Here is a 20,988-nt window from a genome sequence, read left to right as displayed (position 1 = left end):
CAGGCCCCACTGCTGCCAGGAATGCCAGGGAAGCGCAACCCCTCTCCGCCTGCCCTGAGCCCCGCAAAACCTGCCGAGTTCAAAGGACACGAGGAGCAGCCCACCTGGACCCGAGACAGAAGCCGAACTACACTACCCAGAATTCCCGGGGAGGCCAGAAAGGAAATGTCGTTTCTGCAAGGAGAGGCTCAGCTCCCCCAGCAGCTGCAGAGAGCGAGGGAGCGAGAGGGGGGAGAGGGGGAGAGGATTATCAGGGGGAGGCGGGCTGAGTGCGGGAGCGAGGGTGGAGAGCAGGGCGGGCGGCGAGGAGGAGGCGGCGCCCGCCCGCCCGCCGCCGCCGCCGCCGCCGCCGCCTGCGGACCTGCATCCCCGCGGGGCCGGCGAGCGGGCGGCGGTCCCTGCGTGCGCTGCGCTCCGGCCGGCGGCTGCGGGCGGACCCGGGGCCAGGCTGGTGCAGGGGCTGAGTTTCTGCAAAGTTTGACCTGGTTGCCTTTCCGATGCTGCAGCAGAGCAGGCAGCGCGGGGCGCGCCAGGCGGCTGCGGCGCGGCGGCGGGGCTGAGCGGCGACAGCATGCTCACAATGATCATAAAATAAAAGCAGGCGCGCGGGGTGGGGACGAGAGAGCCACCAGCCTCACCCCTCCGCCCCCGGCCACCCCCCAGCAGCCCGAGCTAGGAGAACGTGGGGGCCGGGGGCGCCCACGCCGGCCCCGGACCCCAGTAGAGCTAAAGGACCCTGCCCGGGGAAGGGGGTGGGGGCGCCCGGAGGACGTGCCTGCGGCGGGGTCAGGCGCGTCCGGAGGGCGGCGGCCCTGGCACGCGGAGCGGCCCGAGGGGCAGGTGAGTCGGCTGCGCTGCCCGGGTGGGGGCGTGCGCGCCAAAGTTCCCCGGCAGTGGCGAGCGCGCCGGACGCGCGGGGATCGGGGGCCGCTCGGGGCTGGCGAGGTGGGGACAGAGGCGCCGGACGCGGCGGGGCTGAGGCACTGCACTCTCCGGAGTCGGGGGACCCCAGCCCGGGAAGGGGCGTGAGCCCGATCAGACCTGCCTGCGGGGAGGCACTGCGCCCCCAGGGGCCCAGAGGGGCCCGGACGGGGAAGGGACGGCTGCGCCGGCGGCGGGGCGGTGGGGACAGTGCCAGGACCTGAAAGTCCACAAGGCTCACTGCAGTGCCAGCCGGTCGCCCCCCGACCCCGCCTCCGGACGGAGAGGTGTCAGCGGAGATGTCACGGGCGGCGATTATTCGCTGGTGCGCGCGGTGGTGTGCCCGCCACTGACGGGGCGGGAGCGGGGCGGGGGGGGGGCCGCCGCCTCCGGGGAGACCGCCCAGAGCTGCGCCGTCAGCTCTGCAGCCCGCTCCCTGCGCACACGCGTCGCCGCCCCGCGGGCCCCCCGCAGCAAAGTTCGGCTCAACTTTGAGGCGGGCCTTGACGCCCTGTCCCTTCCACTTCCCACCAGGTCCTCGGCGGCCGCGGCGAACCAGGCAGCGGCCCGATCGCAGCCCCGGGGCCCCGCACGGCGGCGGGCAGCGCCAGCGCCAGCGGCGAAGGGGACGCGGTGCGTTCGCTTGGGGGGCTTCGGCCCGCGCCCGCGAGTGGGCGCCGACGGGGACCCGCGCAGCGCCGCGCTCTCCTCGGGGACGCTGCGGGCGACCGGAGCCGGGAGCTCGCCTCCTGGAAGCCCCTGAAGGCGCCCGGACCTCGGCGGATTGAACAGAAACCGCTCTTCCATTGATTCGGCCGGGCTGGGCGAGCGGCCGGCTGCTTGTGCCCCGAGCGCGCGTGCGGAAGGCAGAAGGGCAGGAAGTCGATCTTGTGCAGCGAGGGTGGCGGCACCGCGCAGGGGACCGCCGGAGCCTTCCTTATTTATGTGTCTGCCGGCATTTGCCTTCTTCTCCCAAGACTTCAGGGAGCGTCTCTGAGCTGCGTTCCCCACGCGTGAGGCACGGAAGGGCTGGATGTCTGAACAACATGATTATCCACTAACCTCCAAACTCTCCTTTTTTTAACCCAAAGAATATCGGTGATTTTTGTCCACTGCTAGCAGAAGAAGAGAGAACCCAAGGCCCTTGAAATGCAGCAAAATCCTTATTTATAAAACCAGGCCCTAGGTAGTGACATGCAAACCCCCTCTGCTCAGTGAGTTTTCTATCCTATGGATATCGGCCTTGAGATTTGAGATTGGAGAGCAGTACCGTCTGCACTGGGTCCCGCAGCCTCCGTCCTTTCAATGCCCAGTTTCCTCTGGGACTGCTGGCCTTCCCTGGGGATCAGAGCGGTACTGTGTGCCATGGGCTGTATTCAGAGCATCGGGGGCAAAGCCAGAGTCTTCCGGGAAGGCATTACGGTGATCGACGTGAAGGCCTCTATCGACCCCATCCCCACCAGCATCGATGAGTCCTCCAGCGTGGTGCTCCGCTACCGGACACCCCACTTCCGTGCCTCTGCCCAGGTGGTCATGCCGCCCATCCCCAAGAAGGAGACCTGGATAGTTGGCTGGATTCAGGCGTGCAGCCACATGGAGTTCTACAACCAGTATGGGGAGCAGGGCATGTGAGTACCGCTTAGGAGCAAGCTCCAGGGGCCGCTTGGGGTCAGGGAGCTGGGAGGCCGGGGTGTGGGTGGCCTTCCAGAGGGGTCTCGCCAAGGCCAGAGGGGAGCGGTAGGCAGACTTGGCAGTGGCCTCTGAAGCCTCCTTGGCCAGGGGCACTAGAGGGCTTGTCTGCTGATTCACACTGGGGTCCCGGCTCTAGGACCTTCCCTTCCACTGTCCCTGGCCCCTGGGGTTCTTGTTTCCCTCCCTGCACGAGGCCCGGAAAGGAGAGGGACATGCCCGCCGGGTGCCTCTGGCAAAGCACACCGGCTGCCCTGGCTCCCTAGAGAGGCCGAGGCTTGGCCGGGCTCGGCCCAGGCTCAGGCCCCCGCCCACGGGTACTCAGGGAAGGAGGGCCGGACCCCTGGAGCCTCCGGAGTCAGTGTGCAGGGCTTCGTGTTAGGCCTGAACTTGTCCCCCGGCGTTTTCAGAGGCACATGGGAACCTGGGGGAATGCTCTGAGCTGTGTTGGAGAGGATGGCTTGTTTTAGAGACCTGCTTGGCCTTGCGGTGCTGTGTTTTCTGTCTCAGAGACAGAAGGCCGCTTTCTGTAGACGTCCAGTGTCTGTGCCCAGAAGGTGCCAGTGGGCCCCTAACAGCTGAGAGGAGCCCGCTGGCCTCTTCTCTCCAGCCTGGGCCCCAGAATGTCCCCAGAGCAATGTGGCTCTTGGTGTGGCACCTGGGGCCCTGGCATGGTCCCTGTTCCTAGAGATGGCCATCCCGGGTGTGGAAAGAGCAGTGGTAGACGCAGGGGGAAGTGACTTAACTTGAAGGGCCGCCCTAAGACAGGTGGTGACAATAGCTGTTTCGGAGCACGAGGAGCTTTTTGAGAGGGCCAGGCAGGCCCGGTGGGCAGCCCCCCCACCTTGACCCCCCGAGACTGGGCCGTGGCGCGGACTCTCAGCCACGGCCTGCCCCTCAGGGGCCACCCTGTGCACTGTCCCTTCCTGACTCTGCAGATGAGGGACCGAGGGACTTTCCCCAGGACCTAGGCCTTGTCGTTGATTTAAAGACATCCCGGGCCACCCGAAATTAGAGAGGGTAGGGAGGGGTCCCACATCTTGTGGTTTCTCCTCTTAATGACTCTGAAATTACAAGGGGAACAAGAGAATCACGGAAAAACTGAAAACGAGTCGGAACCACGGCCGCCCCAGGGGTGCACAGGGGGCTGGTCCGGAGCCCGTCAGCCCCCCTCCCTCAGCCTGATGCGACATCCAAGTCTGCCTCTCAGGGGGGCCGTGAAACCAGGCTGGGGGCTGGCTTTCCACTCCAAGAAGGGAAACACCATGCTTAGTTATTGCTGTGGACCTTCCCTAAGAAGCCTTAGGCCCCCAGTCTTCTCCGGCTTTGCAAGCCATCCAGGACAAGTGGCAAGACCAAAGGTTTCTCTAGGGCTTTTAGGCTAAGCCTGTTTTCTCCCCTCGAAAGGGTAGGGAAGCCAGAGGGTCCTTCTGAACTTGGAAAGATCCAAGGGCCAGTAGGAAGACAGTTGGGGCGCGTTCAAGGGGCTGAGTTCTCAGGAGATGGAAGTGGTTTGTGGTCGGGAAGGAACAGGCCTGGCTCGAAGCCTCAGCTTCCCCATCAGGGCAAGGGGTTTAAGAGCCTTCGAGGCCTTGTGCTCGTGTTCGGGCACTAGGGCTGGTGGCAGGCCTGGGTCAGGAGACCTGAGATGACCTTTCTGCGTCTGCGCCAGTCCTTGGTTCCTGGCGAGAGGAACCCAGGGCACACCCAGACCGCGGTCGAGCAGGCCTGGGCTCAAGTCCAGGTTCTGCCACTTTCCCCAGGTGCGACCTCAGCCACTCTGACCCTCGGTTTCCTCGTCTGCAAACTGGGGCCAGTCACAGCCCCCGCACCAGGGCTGAGTGAATGACGGGAGATGACATTGGTCAGGCAGTCGGCACGGTGCCAAGCCCAGGGTGAACACTTACTGCAAGGGACTGTCGCTGTGATCTTTGTTCTGTCAGGTGGGGAGCGGGCGATGGTATCTGTAACGAGCTGCGCATCGTGGCTGAAACAACAGAATTGGGACGGACGTAAATCACCCCTTGCGTGGAATTTTCTCCCCAGCCCAGGGCTTCCTCTTTTACACCAGGCCCACTCTCTGACTTTTCAACATTGAACGAGAGTGTAGAAGTCATGAATGATAGGGGTTTTCAAGTGGTTAACAGCTGTTTTCTTGGCTCTCCGTTTTTTAAAAATCTTTTTTTATCTTTTTAGGGCCACACTTGAGGCATATGGAGGTTCCCAGGCGAGGGGTCGGATCAGAGTTGTAGCTGCCGGCCTACGCCAAAGCCACGGCCACGCTGGATCCGAGCCGCATCTGGGACCTACGCCACAGCTCACAGCAACGCCGGATCCTTAACCCACTGAGTGAGGCCAGGGATCGAACCCACAACCTCATGGTTCCTAGTCGGATTTGTTTCCACTGCGCCACGACGGGAACTGCTCCCGATTGGTTATTAATCAACAAAATTGTATTAAGAAACCGAATCACCAGATAGCGTGGTTCCTCGGGCCGTGGGGAGGCTCTGTAGTCCACAAAGTCCATCTAGAAAAAGCTGGACAGCTGCCCCTGCTTGCATGTCGACAGAAGCGTTTTGAGGGGCTTAAAAAGCCCCTCCCGTCCTCCCCATCCCGAGCCTCCTGTGGGGACTCGGCTTCTGTATGTCTTTAGCCCCATGATGTGTAAGAATGTGAGGGACGGTGAGCAGTGGGCCTGACCAGTGACCTCAGGCTGCCTGCAACCGTCCCCTAACTTGGCTGGGGCCGGGGCTGTCCTGTGCACTGCAGGACATGGAGCAGCGTCGCTGGTCTCCTCCTACTCAGCCCCAGAAGCCTCCCTCCCCCAGGCCTGACAACCAAAACCATCTGCAGCCACTGCCTGAGGTCCCCAGGAGGGGTGTGAAGTCACCCCTGCTTGAGACCCAGACCATGTGAACCCTTAAAATGAAGCCCATACACTGGGCTTTAGTGGCCTGGGAAGGGGACGGCCAGGTGGCAAAGGTTAGGTTAGGGCTTCCGTTCTTGACTAACGGGCTTGTATTAAACATATTAATTCCAGATACTTAACCCAAACCCATAATACCCCGGGACGTTATCCCGGCTTGAAATTAATCTCTAATCCAGGAGGAGAACTCTTCTGAATGACATTCTGGGTTTGAATGATCTGAAGTGGAACAATGCCACACGCCACCTCAGTCATGCCCCACCTTAGACGAGAGCTAGAAAATGGTGAGTTTCTTGTGCCAGCTTGAGAGGGTTCTATATGGCTTGGGGTCCAACCCACATCGCTTTAAAAGGCACCCCCCCAAAACTGTTGGAGATGCCTGCCCCCACACCCCCATCCTCCGCAATCCTCAGCCGCCACCTGTCAGCTGGCACAGTCTTCCAAGTGACAAGTCACAGTTTCTCGCCTGTGTGGGAGACGCTTCACCTTATCCCCGGTTTGCCCTTCCCTGGAGCCCCCAGGGAACCTGGCCCATGGCCAAGGCCAAGGCCAAGGCCAGCTTCTGGCTCAGGGTTCTGCCAAAGGGCAGGCGCAGGGTGAGGGAAGGAGAGCAGCTCAAACGACGGGGTCTCTCTGAGTTGACGGGGCGGCCTCCCTGTGCCCTCATTCAGTGGGGCATGGAGCCCAGCTCCATCATATGCTGGTGTGGTGAGCTTGTGCCGGGCTCTCAACTCTTCGGAGCCTCACTGTTCCCATCTATGAAATGGGGCAGAACAGTGCCTCCTCCCGGGGTTGGTGGGAGCATTAAATGAGATATTCCATGGCGGGAACTCAGCACAGAGCCTGATGCACAAGAAACCCTGGGTGTGTGGTCACTGTCCATGTCATAACTTGAAATAATCCATCATGAATTGCCCAGCACCCGGCCGAGCGGCCATGAGATGGCTGTGTTGGAATAGCTGCTGTTCTTTCTTCTCCCGGGTTGGGTTTCACGTTCCCGTCCACAGCGTGAGACCTCCGAGGGTCTTTCCAGCCAGAACTTGCGGTGACATCTGCCGTCACAGGACTAAGAGGCTGGGGAGAGGGGGCCAGGCAGGGGTGGAGGGGCTGAGGCCTCTGGCCCAGGGATGCTGGAGCTGGGGTGATGGGCACGGCTGCGTGGCTGCCCGCGGCTCCCGTCCACGCTCTCGCCTCCCAAGGACCCGTGAGGTCCTCATTTTATGATGAAGCCACGGCCACTGAGACCGGAGGCCGCTTTGCCCCGCTTGCTCTGCTCCAGCGGATCTGGGGCCGGGCCAGGAGGAATGGTCCTGGTGACCACGTGGCCTCTTCCTGCACCTGGGCCTGAGGCGGGCTGAGCAGAACAATTGAGGACGGCGCTTCCTCTCTGTGCCCGGAAGGCGGCCTCCCCCACCCGCGGGGCCCTGGAGGAGGCAGGAGAGGGAAGTCCTCGCTTCCAGGCTTTGGGGTGGGAGGAAGTGCGGGGTGGGGGTGGGGGTGGGGGAGAGGGGTGGCCCAGTCCCCAAAGAACTCCCCCTGGGCCGCCCCGGCCAAGCCATCCCGCCTGCCCTCACCTTCCGAGGGACGGAAGACAGAAGCTGGCGGCCCCCGGAGATGTTGAGGGAAGCACAGACAGCTGCAGTGACCGGGGAAACGGCAAATGAAATACGGACAGGCGGCAGGTGCTGCTGCTTTTTTTTTTTTTTCTGATCAGATCAGGATACACATGAAAAAGACCAATAATGCCCGGCGTTGGGTGGAGGCGGTAGGACAGCCTCCCACACTGTTTGGGGGTGGGGGTACAATCTGGGCAGCTTCTGGAAGGTGAGCGTGGCTGCATCCACTGCAATTTCAAGTCCAGACACCTTCCAAGGCTACCATTCTGCTTCTAGAGTCTGTCTTGCAGCAAGGGAGCCCCTGGCCCGGTGCCTGGCTTATAGTAGGCACACAAAAAATAACTGACGGAACAAATGAATTGACGGATCCATGAATGGGAGAAGCAGAAGGATGGATGGCAGCGTGGGGACAGAAGCCCGCGCTGTTCACCGTCGCAAAGAGCCGTGAACAACCCAAGCGCCCATCATAGGGGGTGAAACTCCCGTCTGTGTTTAGCGCTGTGTGTGACGTGGCTGCTCCACACGAGGAGGAGGACCTAGAGATTCTAGATCATTTTCTCATCGCTGCACTAAACAAAGGGGTAAAACAGGTGGCGGGGGGACGCATTTTCCGTGAAGAGAAAACGCTAAAACCGGAACAGACACTGAGTGTTTGTGCAGGGAGAAAGCTCTAGAAGGATGTTTACCAGAGTGAGTAACGTCGGCAAGGGAGGGGGAGGCAGGAAGACAGGACTTTCGTTTCTCACTTTATGTACTTCTCTATGGCTTGCCTTTTTTTCTTTAAACAAAAACACGGCTTTTATGACTCAAAGCTGAAACAGGCGCTGTTGGTCCTTCCCCCGCCTCTGGGGTGTCAGGCCCCAGGGCTGTGGCCTGGGTGAGGGTGGGTGAGGTGGGAGGAAAAAGAGGTATGTGTTGTTTGGGGGGTACCCCAGGAGCAGACATGGAGGGGACACCTCCAGCCTCTCCCTGGGGGAACGGGTGCCCAGTGACCTGTCCGGTGGGATTGGGCCAAGCCCCGGGGGCGGCCGTCTGGGGCGGGAGTCAGGACACGAGGGGCCCAGTCGGGTTTGGAAGGGGGGCTCTTGGGTTCATTTCCTGCAGAACTGCACAATTTTACCGAATTTGAAGTTTTTGCAGGTGGTAAAAGAACAGTAAACTCTGTAAAATTGGGGACCAGGTAAGATAACCCCTAAGTGCCATCTGGCCGATGCAAGGACACTGAAACCTGCTCGGGGCAGAAGAGTTTTGTGCCCCGGGCAGCCCTCGAGCCCCAAGTCGCCATCTGTAAACATGTTTCTCAGAGTGCCCGAGGGGGCCCCTTGTGGGACATGAACTAATATTTAGGTGACCTTGTTTCAGCTTAAGTGGAACTGCAATGTAAAGCAACATTTATTCTAATGTATATTAGAAACATATATGAGCTATATACATATATATGAGCATGTCCAACTCATTATTTCAAAGGTGTTTCTTAGGAAACACTTAGTTGAGTTTTTTTTTTTTTAAGTGGCTAATTTTAAGGAACAGCAGTAAGTGGATAATGACCGCAGGAGATACGTAGACCAGAACCAAAATGAGGAAAGTCGTGTGAGGTTTGGGAGCTCTGTTCTGAGACTGGGCGGGCTGGCATGGCCCAGCGCCGGCGTCCAGAACTCAAAATACAGTCAGAGGGCCCCTCCATGCCCAGGAGAGCCCAGGCCCAGGCTTGCCTCCCGGCCTGGCACAAGGCCGCCGGGAACGGTGCGTTCCTGAAGGTCCAAGGTCACGAAGAGGGCAAGCCCCCTGCCTCCCCCGCCCCAGGCACACCTCTGGCCAGTGGGCTTCCCTGGTTTCCTCCCCCTCCGCCGAGAGGCCTGTGAGCGGGGCCACTTCTGGCTGGTGGCTGGGCCCGGAGCCCCAGGGTGACCCTCCCCAGCCCTGTGGATGCCCTCGGCATAGCCTCTGTCCCCCTCTGGCCTCTGGCAGAGCCTTTCTGTAACCCTTTCAGATTCACTCTCTTCTTGGTCAGCCATGCTGCTCAGAGCATGTGTGCATACATGCGTGTGTGCATGCGTGTGCGTGTGCATGCATGCGCACGCAGGGCCCTTGGCTTCATCTGCATCCACCTTTCAGGGTGATGGGGAGTCTCGGAAGGCTTAACGGGTTGGAGGGAGGAACAGCGCCATCAGATTTGGGGAAAGATAACAGGCTTTAGGGAGAAGCTTGCAGGCGGCTGAGAGACCTGGGAGGGGTGAGGGGTGGTCTCGAGGCGAGAGGGAGAGTCAGGGCTGGTGATGGGTGCTCTGAGAGTGCTGCCCACCCACCCCCACCCCCAGCATCCCTGACAACCAGGTCAGCAGCTCTGACAATCCCTTCCACGGTGCCATGGCCAGTGTCAATGGCAGGTCCGCGCAGACGTCTGCTGAGGCTGCAGAAGGAACGGGCCTTGAGGGACGTGGAGGAGTCTGTTTCAGACATGCTGTGGGGGCCCGGCAAGCTTTCTGAGGTCCAGCTTCAAGCCTGGCCTTGCCTGCTGTCTTATGGGTTTCTATACCTCTGGGACAAGGGCGGCAGTGTCCAGGGCACACGGAAGAGGCCAGTGGTGGTCCCACTGGGTCCTGCGGTCAGAGGGGCCCCTTGCGTGGTTCCATGCTCTTTGTTCCATGGTCTTTTTAGGGCCACACCCGCCACACATGGAGGTTCCCAGGCTAGGGGTCTAATCGGAACTATAGCTTCAGCCTACACCACAGCCACAGCAACATGAGATCCAAGCCGCATCTGCGACCTACACCACAGCCCATGGCGATGCCAGATCCTTAACCCACTGAGCAAGGCCAGGGATCGAACCCACAACCTCATGGTTCCTAGTTACAATCGTTTCCACTGCGCCATGATGGGAACTCCTGAAGTTCTTAATTTTTGAACAAGGTGCCTCATGTTTTCACTTTGCACTTTGGCCACAATTCCTGTAGCCAGTGCTGCCCCGAAGCCCAGCGCAAGCCAGCGAGCAAAGGGGGAGATCAGTGCCTCTTGCTTGCCTGTGGGGGGCGCCTGACACGACCTCGTCTGAGGTCTGGAGAGAAGACGCTGGGGCAGGAATGGGCATTTGCCGGAGTTCCCGTTGTGGTGCAGTGGTTAACAAATCCAACTAGGAACCATGAGGTTGCGGGTTCCATCCCTGGCCTTGCTCAGTGGGTGGAGGATCCGGTGTTGCTGTGGCTCTGGTGCAGGCTGGCGGCTACAGCTCCGATTAGACCCTTAGCCCGGGAACCTCCATATGCTGCGGGAGCGGCCCTAAAAAAGGCAAAAATACAAAAAAAAAAAAAAGGGATGGGCATTTGCGTACGTTCACAAAGCCCCCCTCCTGCACCCCGATCTGGTGTGTGAGCACCGTGTCCCGGGAACGGAGCTGGGAGCCTCGCCGACACCCTTTGGTGGGATCTGCCCATCAGAGCCTGTACTGTCCCCGCTGTGCAAACAAGAAGGCTCAGGGTGTGCGGGGTGGGGGTCCGAGCTCGCCCCTCCACCCCAGGAGCTGAAAACTGAGGGTCTGCCTTGACGTCAGCCCAAGGTCATTCCAGAACAAACAGGAAGTCTTAGAGGCAGGAACTGTATGGAATCCTGAAAACATAAATGAGGTCAAAAAGGCGTCAGGTCACATCAGGGCTGGCAAATCCATTTGTGTCAGAGGCACACCTCCCTCTGATGGTCTCTGGAAGTTTCCACATAATTGCTTTTTGCTGCGTACCAGGTGGTGTGTATCGACGCATTTAATCATCACAAAAACCTTGCAAGGTGGGTGTGACGACCATGGTGAGCTGATGAGAAAGTGGGGCTCAGACTCCTGACTTGCTCAGAGCTAGTAGCCCGGTGCTGCGCCCCATCCCTCAGAAGCTGCGCCCTTAAGGGCGCTCCCTCCCATCGCCTCGACCCAGAGACGGGACCCGGGACCAGAGCCAGTCCCAGCTGGCCTGTGATGATTTGAAAACAGACGCCCTGGGCCCTGGTTCTGAGTAATACCCCACATGAGCTGTCTGCCAGCTCATGGGCACTGTCATCCGTCTGTGACAGAGCCAGGGCTGGGGCATTTGGGGGCTGGGAGGGGAGAAAGGCAACCCGAAGCTGGTGGTCAGAGGCTTGGGGGGGGGCATTCTTGTGCCAAGACCCACTCCCCCAAACAAACCAGCTCTTAGGGGGTAAGCGGCAAAAGCCAAGTCCTTTGGCAAGATGGCTTTCTGCCTTAAAAAACCCTTGTACAAGCGAGTGTAACCACCGAGAGAGAGCAGAGCGGACACCTTCCATGGCAAGACGCTGGGCACGGGTGGGGCCCAGGCTTCTGAGAAATTCAGGACAGGGACCCTGACCCCATTCTCTGGTCCAGGGCGCCTGCCCCGCCCCCAGGGGGAGCCGGGTCCGCAAGCTCACAGCTGTTAGCTCCTTCCTTGGAGTCTGATGAGCGCAAGGCCCCAGGGCAGGAGATGGCCTGCTCAGCAGGGGTTACCCTAATTTGTGACCTTTTTAAGGAGATAAACTGAAAAATTTGCAAAATCACATTCCTAATCATTCTTCCTGTAGGGGCCCCAAATTTGCTAACTGCTCTCATTAAACAATGCATTTCAGCAGGGGGAATGCATTTTTAAACTGTGATAAGATACACATCAAATTCACCATTTTCACCATTTTTAACTCAGTGGCCCCGAGTACCTCCATATTGTTGTGCATCCACCTCCAGAACTTCTGCATCTTCTCCAACTGATGCTCTGCACCCATGCCACACAGACCCCCCACTCCCCGCTCCCAGCCCCTGGCACCCACCATTCTACTTCCTGTCCCTATGAATGGGACGCCTCTCAGGTCTTCATTGGCCTGGAATCATACAGCTTTTGTCCTTTTGGGTCTGCCTTATTTCACCTTGCATCATGTTTTCGGGTTCATTTATGTTGTGGTATTATAGAATCTCCTCTTTTTCAAGGCTGAATACTATTCCATTGTATGGAGAGACCACATTATCCATCATCGGTTGATGGCCAGTTGGGTTGCTTCTACTTTTTGGCTGTTGTGAATAACGCTGTTATGAACAGGACCGTGTTTTGTAAAGCGCTATGTGCTGGCATGCACCGCCAGTGCACGCAGGTGTGCAGAATTCCGGGGGCAAGTCGTCCTGAGCTTCAGTACACCAGGTACCCAGGCCTCACTGCTTAGCTGACTCACTTTGGGAAAAAAAGACCCCCACCTGCAGCTTCCCTTATCTGTCTAGTGGGGTGGATGTGATTGCTGACGACTCTCTAAGGGGGGGGCTCCCCAGATGCTGCTGTGCCCCTAGCCACTTGTGTCCTCAGAGCAACCTGGGACAGGCCAGCATCCTCCTCTGTCTGAGAGTTGCTATTATAGCAACAGTGGTGATGACAATGGCGCTAACAGCCAGCAGGCACTGGCATTTGCCTCGTGCCCTGCCCTAGGCTGGCATGCTCCTGCCCCAGTCCTTTTGCGACCTCGGGTGGGATGTGTGCGGTAAGTCTGGGGTCTCAAGAGGGTTGGGATTTTGCCCAGGGTCTCACCAGTGAGGGGGTGGCTGAGACTTGTAGCAGGGACAGTAGGTTTCCGAGTCCAAGCTCTGGACAGCCCAGATGCTGCTTCTACCCCAGGAAGGCTGAGCCTCTGAAAGCAAGTCAGGCTGACCAAGTGCTGCTGGTACTCAGACCAGCCCAAAGTTGCAAGGGTAGGTTCCCTGGCAGCTGCATCAAGGCCAGGAGGCATTAGTTACAAAGCTGGTCCCAAGGCTGGGACGGAGTAGAGTGTATTGAGACAGGGGCTGGTTAGGTTTTACTAGTTCTATTGCTCCAAAAACAGGGCAAACCAGGCAGGAGCAATTCTGGCTGCACTGTGCCTCCTCTTCTAGGTGGGTGTGAGCAGAAAGCAGGGGGAAGAGTGGGTGGTAGGGAGAAGGGGCACCACTCACGGTGTTGGCTGTGGCTGGATGGAGGGCCAGGGAGTTCGGACCCGTGCGTGGTGGAGGAGAGGTGGAGGGAGGGGCCTGAGTCCGAGGGGGGACTCTGGGCATTGGTTCCTGTGCCTCCAGTGCTGGGGGTGGGGTGGGGGTGTGGAGGGAGCAGGTGGCAGCACCCATCACAGGTGAGGACAGACTCAGAAGCTCCAAGAGGGCGGGCCTTTGCCTTGACCCAGGGCACATGCTGATCAATGGCGGGGCCTGAATCATTCCCACATATGCCACCCCCACTGGCCACTGGGCTCTGAAGCCCCCTGTAGGCCCCTCACCCAAGAGGAGGAGACTCACTGCCCCTCGCATCCCATCCAGGCCCCCTGGACGCATGTGTGGCCAGGAGAGTCCCCCCATCCCAGCCTCTTGGAGCCACTGGCCTCCACCCTGACCAAGGTCATCTGGCTGCAGGTGCATGTGGCCATGCCATCAGCTGCTGGGACACGGGGTGGGGGCACCATGCATGCCAGGGCTCCCCATTTCTGTGCACCACCATGAGGCCCCTCCCAGCTCCCCCCCTGCCCAGGGCAGGGCCGCTGGGGCTGCCTGAAACCCCCTTGGAGTCCAGTCCCGTGGACAGTGGTTTCGGGGGGAGACCCGTTTGAGCTGATGCAGAGAGCGGGACCGTGTCTAGGGGAGCCCCATTTCCCCACATGCCGCTGGACCCCAGGGACAAAGGGACGCAGAGGAGCCTGTGGGTGGCTGGCTGAGTCAACTGGCCTTCCCATCTCCAGGTCCAGCTGGGAGCTCCCGGACCTCCAGGAAGGCAAGATCGAGGCCATCAGCGACTCGGACGGGGTGAACTACCCCTGGTACGGCAACACGACGGAGACCTGCACCATTGTGGGCCCCACCAAGAGAGACTCCAAGTTCATCATCAGCATGAACGACAACTTCTACCCCAGCGTCACGTGGGCCGTGCCCGTCAGCGAGAGCAACGTGGCCAAACTGACCAACATCTACCGGGACCAGAGCTTCACCACGTGGCTGGTGGCCACCAACACCTCCACCAACGACATGATTGTCCTGCAGACGCTGCACTGGCGCATGCAGCTCAGCATCGAGGTGAACCCCACCCGGCCCCTGGGCCAGCGCGCCCGGCTGCGGGAGCCCATCGCCCAGGACCAGCCCAAAATCCTGAGCAAGAACGAGCCCATCCCGCCCAGCGCCCTGGTCAAGCCCAACGCCAACGATGCTCAGGTCCTCATGTGGCGGCCCAAGTATGGGCAGCCGCTGGTGGTGATCCCGCCCAAGCACCGGTAACAGCCGGGGCGCCCTTGAGGTTCCGTCCAAACCAGAGCACTGCTCAGACCACCCACACGGACTCTGCAGTCATCCAGCAAAATACAACCTTTCTACCTTCTCCAGCGGGCGGATCTCACTTCGCGAACGCCCCGCCCTCCCAGGACCTGCTTCCCGGGGGAGGTGGAGACCCAGGCGGACCCACCACCCCGCGTGCGCCCTCGGTGTCACCCTGGGTCTCCTTCCCTCTCCTTTTCTCATCATTTCAGTCATTCACGTGCAACAGACTCCCTGAAACAACTGCTTTTTCTCTTCTTCTTCTTCTTCTTTTTTTTTTTTTTAAACCGCCTTTTTATGAGGTTCAGGGGTGGGACGAGCAGGAGCTGGTGATGAGCCCGGTTGGCATGGGGGCCGATCCGTGGGCGCAGCAGCCCCTCCCGTGGCAGCTCCCCTCGTCCTCCGTCACGCGGCCTTACGTAGACTTGCTTTGCCAAACTTTTGCCTTAAGCTGAATTTAAAGGAAAAAAAAAAAAAAACCCGAAACAAAGAAAGCAGGATCTCTTTTCTACTGGACTTTTCATCTTCTGCCAGAGGTGCGGGAGGAGGGGGCCGGGTCAGGGACGAGAGGAAGATGCTTCTGCCCCTGCCCCCCACCTGCATGTTGCCGAGGGGGCCCGGGTACCAATTTCGATCGAAAACCAGCTGCTCCTTCTTTCCTTAGCAGAGAGCTGGGACCACAGACAGACGGCGCGTAAAAGGCCCCTTCTCCCCGCCCCGGGTGGAAGCCCTGCCCTACCCTGTGCCTGTGTGAGCGCGGGTCCGGGCAGGTCTGCCAGGGGCTTCTGTTGTCTCTCTTCTCCGCAGCTGGAACTAGCCTCGGGTGGGTCTAGGAGGAGAGAGGGAAGGTCCTGAGTTCGAGCTCGAGCCCTGGGAGTTTCCGCCGCCTCGGTCCTCGGGGGGTCTGCAGCTTCTCTGTCTCCCCCGCACCTGTCCCAGACACTCCGAGGGCCAGCTGCTTTACCAGCCATAGTCCCCTCCCTCCATGCACCTTCTCAGGGGACACAGACAGGCTTCGAGTGCCAGGCACCGGAGGCGAGGACACCCAGAGTAGGCACTTCTGGGTCTGGGGAGGTGGGAGGCAGACCCCCACCCACCCCACCCGGCTGCCTTCCCTCAAGGAAGTGAGCCAGGGCCCAGGGCTGGTCTGAGACAGTGACCGGTGGGCCAGTCCTTGCGGACACCCTCCTTCAGGGCCTGGGCCCCCCGGAGCCTGGAGCTTTTTGTAACAGTGTCTGTCTTGAGGGCTGCCTGCAGGTGCGGAGGTGACACCCCGCGGAAGCCCCTCCCTCCAGCCTTGCCAAACCCACAGCCACATCACCTGGGCCCCCCATTCGAACTAAGAATAATCAAGCACAGAAAACTGTCCCATACGAAACAAACTCCATTTCTGCTGCAGATGAGCCACTTGTAGGAGTCCCAGTGACAGTGTGGGCAGGTGTGGGTCACTAAATGCTTGCTCTGCTCCTTGACCCATGAGACACTGTATTTATTCAAGGGGTGCTACCGTGCCGCCGTCTCCTGAGCCCCTCCTGATGGGGGGCATGCAGCCATCCTGAACAACTGGACAGGAAAGGGCTTGGTGTGGCCGGCGGCTGGCCTGGTGCTGGGGGAACCCCTGTCAGGCCCGGAATCTTCCCCCTGGGAAGTGCCAGGCCCCCTGGGTGTGTTTGGAGGCCCACCCCACAGAGAGGCTGTAGCCTCAAGTGAGGGGGCTGAGGGGTCCCGGCACCTCCTCTGGGAACAGGCTGGGGAGGGGCTGGGTGGCAGCGGCTGCCGTGGCGGGACCTGGCCTCTTGATGGCAAGGCCCTTCTCTGAACTCAGGTCTTTTCTTGCACTAAAAAGGAGAAAGGGCCCTGAGCGAGGGGTCAGGATCCGGACTTGGGGTTCCAGGCTGGGTCACAGCTAAGGAGTTCTTACTGGGGTCGGGGTGGGAGCAGGAAGGAACAGCGGGGGGTGGCCTGGAGCTGTCAGGGGGCCCTGTCTCCTGCGTGTGAGCTGGTCCCCTCGGCAGGGGCCCAGTGCTGTGCCCACTTGGAGGGGCAACGCTGCTCTGGATGCCTCCCCCCCCCCCACCTGCCGCAGGCCTGGGCCCCCAGCTCACCTTGCTCTCTGGCTCATCCCTCCCCCCCCAACCCCTGGCCCTTTCTTTCTGCCTCTCCCGGCCTTTCTGAAGTCAGGGCTGGGAAGACCCTGGGGAGGCTGCAGGTCTGGCTAAGGATGCTCGGCTTAGCTTGGGTCTGGTCCCCCGGCCTCTCCCTCATGTCAGGAGCACAGACCCCAGGCCTCGCCTGGGGCCCCCGAGCCCTCTGGTGTCCTGCTGTCCAGCATGGACACCCTCCTCCAGCAATAAGGACCGTCCGTGGTCGTGGAGAGTACTGTGAAAACAAACCAATGCACTTACCAGGAGGCGCGAGACTCTTGAAGAAAAATGTAAAATGAACCTTTTTAAATAAAACCACAAGGAATATTCACAAAGAGAAATAAAGTGTAATTTTAAAGTAGGCCTGGCTAGGATCTGGATGTTTCTGGAGTGGCGGTTCATGGGGGGGGGCGGTGGACGAAGGCGCTAAGGATGAATGTGTTTGGGGGGCGGGGTGGGCGTGTGGTGGGAGCTGGGGGTGGGCATCCTGTGCTGAGGGCCTGGGAAGGCGAAGGCGGGCCCCTTCAAGGATGCCTCCTCTGCGGTCTCCGCCCTGGGACCTCAGTCCCACCCACAGGGCCCCCTGGCTGGGGCCCTGCGGGGAGGAGGGGCAGGGGACCAGGACAGCTTGGCTTTTTGGCAAACAGCAGAAAGGGGTGTGACAAGGGGGGTTGGTGTGTAGACTGAGTCTTTCCCCAGAGACTTGCAAACCTGTCTTCATAGGGAGACGTGGATGCGGATGCTAGGACCGTGTCAGCCTAGAGCCTGGCCCTGCCCTCGCCCGCGGCTGCTGGAAGGGGTTGTGTGGGGTCGGAGCGCTGAGAGTAAGCATCCTCCTTGGATCAGAACTTCCTTATGGAAGGATGGGAGGTCGGGCGGCCAGAGGTCTTGGAGTGGGTATGGGCCTCTGAGGGTGGACCACGGATCCAAGGCCGCTTTTGTGAGTCTGGGCAAGACACCGAGCCACTTACCTTGTATGGAAGATGGGGGTTCTCCGAGCAGCCGCCTCCTGGCTGATGCAGCGACAACACGGCTATTCTACTTGGTTTCTGGGTGTTAACTCGCTGAATCCTGAGGTTTAGGGGTTTTCCTCATCCCCGCTTCACAGAGGGGAGAAGCCGCCCAAAGCCATGCGTCTGGGGAGAGGCAGAGACAGGATCGGAACTGCCGCCCCGGGACCCAAACCTTCCCTCCACGTGCTCTCAGTCGCAAGGTCACACATTCAGTGCAGTAGTGTTTTTGCATTGTTTTTGTTTTGTTTTTGTCTTTTTAGCGCCGCACTCACGTGTGGAAGTTCCCAGGCTAGGGGTCGAATCGGAGCTGTAGCTGCCAGCCTCCGCCTCCGCCACCACCATGCAGGATCGGAGCCACGTCTGCGACCTACGCCACAGCTCATGGCAGTGCTGGATCCTTAACCCACTGAGCAAGGCCAGGGGTCTCACGAATGCTAGTCGGACTCATTTCCACTGAGCCATGATGGGAATTCCTGGCGCAGTAATTAATGGTGCCTAATGATGAGGCGGCCCCCTGCCTGTGGCTCACTCTATCCTGGGTTCCCCCCACAGGAAACGCCTTCCTCTGCCCACAGGAAGTTTTTCGTGCTCTCGGCTCTCTGTGGCCCATGGGGGGCCTGCTCATTCCTTTCGAGGGCTGTCCAGGCAGCTGCAGGTCGTAGGCTCATCTGCTGGGCAGGCGGTGGCCTTATCCACTCTGGGCATGGGAGGTTTGGTCTCTTTTCTGGGCTTCCCACATTGCAGCAACCCAACGGCATTCTGCATCCTGTCTCCTGGGGCTGCGACACCAAAGCAGGAAATTGTGTAATGGGCTCGGCTGGCCGCCCTCCACCCAGATGGCTTATGGGTGGCGCAGCTCTGTCGTGGTTTGGCTTTCAATTGTGGAGTCAGCTCCTGGGCTCTGCCCCTGGGACCATGGTGGGTGTGTGTGCGTCTGCGTGTGAACAGAGAACAGGGTGCAACCCTGGCCAATGGCAGGAAGAAAGTGAGCTGGATCTGATCAGGATCCAGGGTGGCTCGGGTCTTCAATCTTCACCCTGGAGACATGCAAGGATGCGAGGACGGCTGCCTGCATCTGGGGGTAGCGCTTGGAGGGGAATGTGTGCAGAGGGCAGGGGGTCATGAGTAAAGTGGATTCCGAGTGGCATCTGATCACCCTGTGGAAGCCCTCTAGCCCCTCTAGCTGATGGCAGGTTAAATTTAGAAACCCCAGACTGGGACGAGACACAGAGCCCAGGCTCTAGCAGCTGCTGCAGGGTCCTCCCCAGGAGCCCAGGCCTGAGGAGCCGGCTGTCCGGGCTGGGCTAAGCCCACCTGCCCCAAGATGTCTTGGAGAAGCAGGTGCACTGGGACCACCCCCGCCCCCAGCCTGCCTTCTACCTCTTAAGCCACTTGTGGGTGTAGCCCAACCTCTGTGCTGGACAAAGACTCACCATAGGTTAAGCCCTGAGGCCTAGAGAAAACCCACTTGGGTCCAAGAGGGAGGCAGCCCACAGGCAACTGCAGAAAGGCGAGGGCTCTCAGGCCGCTGGCCACTTCTCACCGCCCAGGTGCCCTCTCTCACCTCCAGCTTGAGAGTTGCCTCTTGGTTCTCATCCATCCGGCCTGAGCGGCCCCATGGAAACTGTTTCCCACCTGGCTGGGGGCCAGGCCCTCAATTAAGGCGAATGTTGTAGGCAGCCACAGGCCACTGCGCACACACCATCCCCTAGCGACCTGTCAGCTCATCAGCGCCACGAGATCCTCTGATGACACGCGTCCGAACAGGGAGCGTTTTGGTGCTGCCACGGCCCTTGCCTCTCCCTATACATTAGCCGGCTCCTCCTTTTCACAGATGAGGAAACTGACCCTCGGAAAGAGCCAGGGCCTTGCTGAAGGTCGCTTGGCAGGGAAGCTGCAGACCTGGGCTGGTTCCAAATAGCTGCCCTTTGACCCGGCTCTGTCACTGCCTTTTTGGCTACCTCGTCCCTGGCTTTCCCACATCCCACTTCTACCACACCGTCCGTAACTGTTCCTTCGTTAACGGGCACAGAAGGCCCCGAGCATGAGGCTTGACACGAGTCGTCAGTGGTCCCGCTGGCCCTGGAAGACGGAAATCATTAAATGCAAAACAACACATCTGATGACCAGCTCGGGCTCTGCGCCTGTGTCCAGAGAGGCCCACCCGCACAGCTGACATCGGTCCTGGCAGGAGCCAGCCCGGCCCGACCCGGCGGGCCCTCCCAACTTGTCTCTGCAAACGGGAATGCAGAGACGGGGCTGGTTCCTCCCTCGGCTTGGCCCCAACACAGGTCTCAGTGTTACTGCCCGGGGGTCGTACTTGATGGTCCCTTTAAAAATCCTGTGTGTGGGGTCCCCCCCCCCGCCCCCCGCCATGGTCTCAGATGGGGGGTGGGGGCCGGGGCGCGGCTGGCTGTTTACGGCAAAGGAGGCGCCGTCAGGAGCCCTGCGCTATTCTTGGCTGCCACTTGTCTTGCTGAGCGAGGGTGGCGGTCGCCTGACCTCGCGCCTGCCTGCGTTTCCTAGTCTGCAAGCGGGGACGCACCACACCCGAGCGAGCGAGTCCTCTCCTGCGGGGACCCAGCCAAGGGGGAGGGGGCTGGGCTCAGTGTTAAACGTGCATGGGGGGCTGCCTGAGACCGACCCCTCTGGGTTGGGTTTATGCTAGAGATCAGAGACTTCTCTTTCCATGTGGCTAAAAGTCGCTGCAACACCCAGACCGTGGGTCTTGTTACGTAGGGTTCTGCGCATCCTCGGCAAACACACGTCGCGTTTCGGCCCGTCAGCCAGACAAGCCTGCTAGAAATTTTTTTCACAGCTTTATTGAGACGTGCTTAACAGACCGCCGTCCACCCGTTTAGTGTTCAGTTCCCTGGTTTTGGTGGGGCGACGGACTGCGCTGCCATCGCCAGTCATTTCAGGGATCGTCTCATCTCAAAAAGAAACCCTCCACCTGTTAGCTATCACCCCCACCCAACACGCCAGCCCTCTGCAGCCACGAAGCTAATTTCTGTCTCTACAGCTGTCCCTGCTCTGGTCCTTTGGTGCGAATGGATGCAGGGGTCGCAGGGCCTGGCGGGTCTGGGTCCTCAGGGAGCGCGTTTCTGGACGCGCCAGCCTTCCTTCCGCACAGACCTACCCTGCCTGCCTGCCGTGTCCCAGCCACCAGGTGCCTCAGAAGCAGCAGCAGGGGCACAGAGCCCTGAGGAGAAGACGTGGGGTGGAACCTGGGCGACGGTGACGGTCCGCGGGGCTGGGGTGGGGGTGGGGGGGCTTCCCGGAGGAGGCGGCCTTTTCCTGGTGATGAGACCAGGGAGTCTGAGCCCGTGAGGGAGGGGGTCTGGGGCGGATCCGAGCGGCTGGAGGAGCTGAGGGTCTTTGAGGAGAAGGATGGAGGGGG

General features: G+C 60.1%; 1 protein-coding gene and 1 long non-coding RNA gene across 2 annotated transcripts; one reads left to right on the top strand and one right to left on the bottom strand.

Annotated features, from left to right (window-relative positions):
• The first annotated feature begins 1,763 nt into the window (after positions 1-1,763).
• FAM78A (family with sequence similarity 78 member A) lies at positions 1,764-14,395 on the top strand. The gene is made up of 2 exons (XM_047768721.1): positions 1,764-2,549; positions 13,867-14,395. Exons 1-2 carry the CDS (start codon positions 2,227-2,229, stop codon positions 14,393-14,395), a joined length of 852 nt encoding a protein of 283 aa, XP_047624677.1. The 5' UTR covers positions 1,764-2,226.
• Positions 14,396-15,132: 737 nt separating this feature from the next.
• Positions 15,133-18,712, bottom strand: LOC125120462 (uncharacterized). Its single transcript, XR_007133324.1, has 3 exons — positions 18,118-18,712; positions 17,547-17,711; positions 15,133-15,260 (listed from the first exon to the last, which is right to left on the bottom strand). It is a non-coding gene; the product is annotated as an uncharacterized LOC125120462 (long non-coding RNA).
• Between the last annotated feature and the right edge of the window lie 2,276 nt (positions 18,713-20,988).

The sequence above is a fragment of the Phacochoerus africanus genome, chromosome 2, assembly GCF_016906955.1.
Source record: "Phacochoerus africanus isolate WHEZ1 chromosome 2, ROS_Pafr_v1, whole genome shotgun sequence".
NCBI classification, from domain to species: Eukaryota; Metazoa; Chordata; class Mammalia; order Artiodactyla; family Suidae; genus Phacochoerus; species Phacochoerus africanus.
The sequence above is the reverse complement of the archived record's forward strand: the minus strand, read 5'-3'. Positions and strand labels throughout refer to the sequence as shown.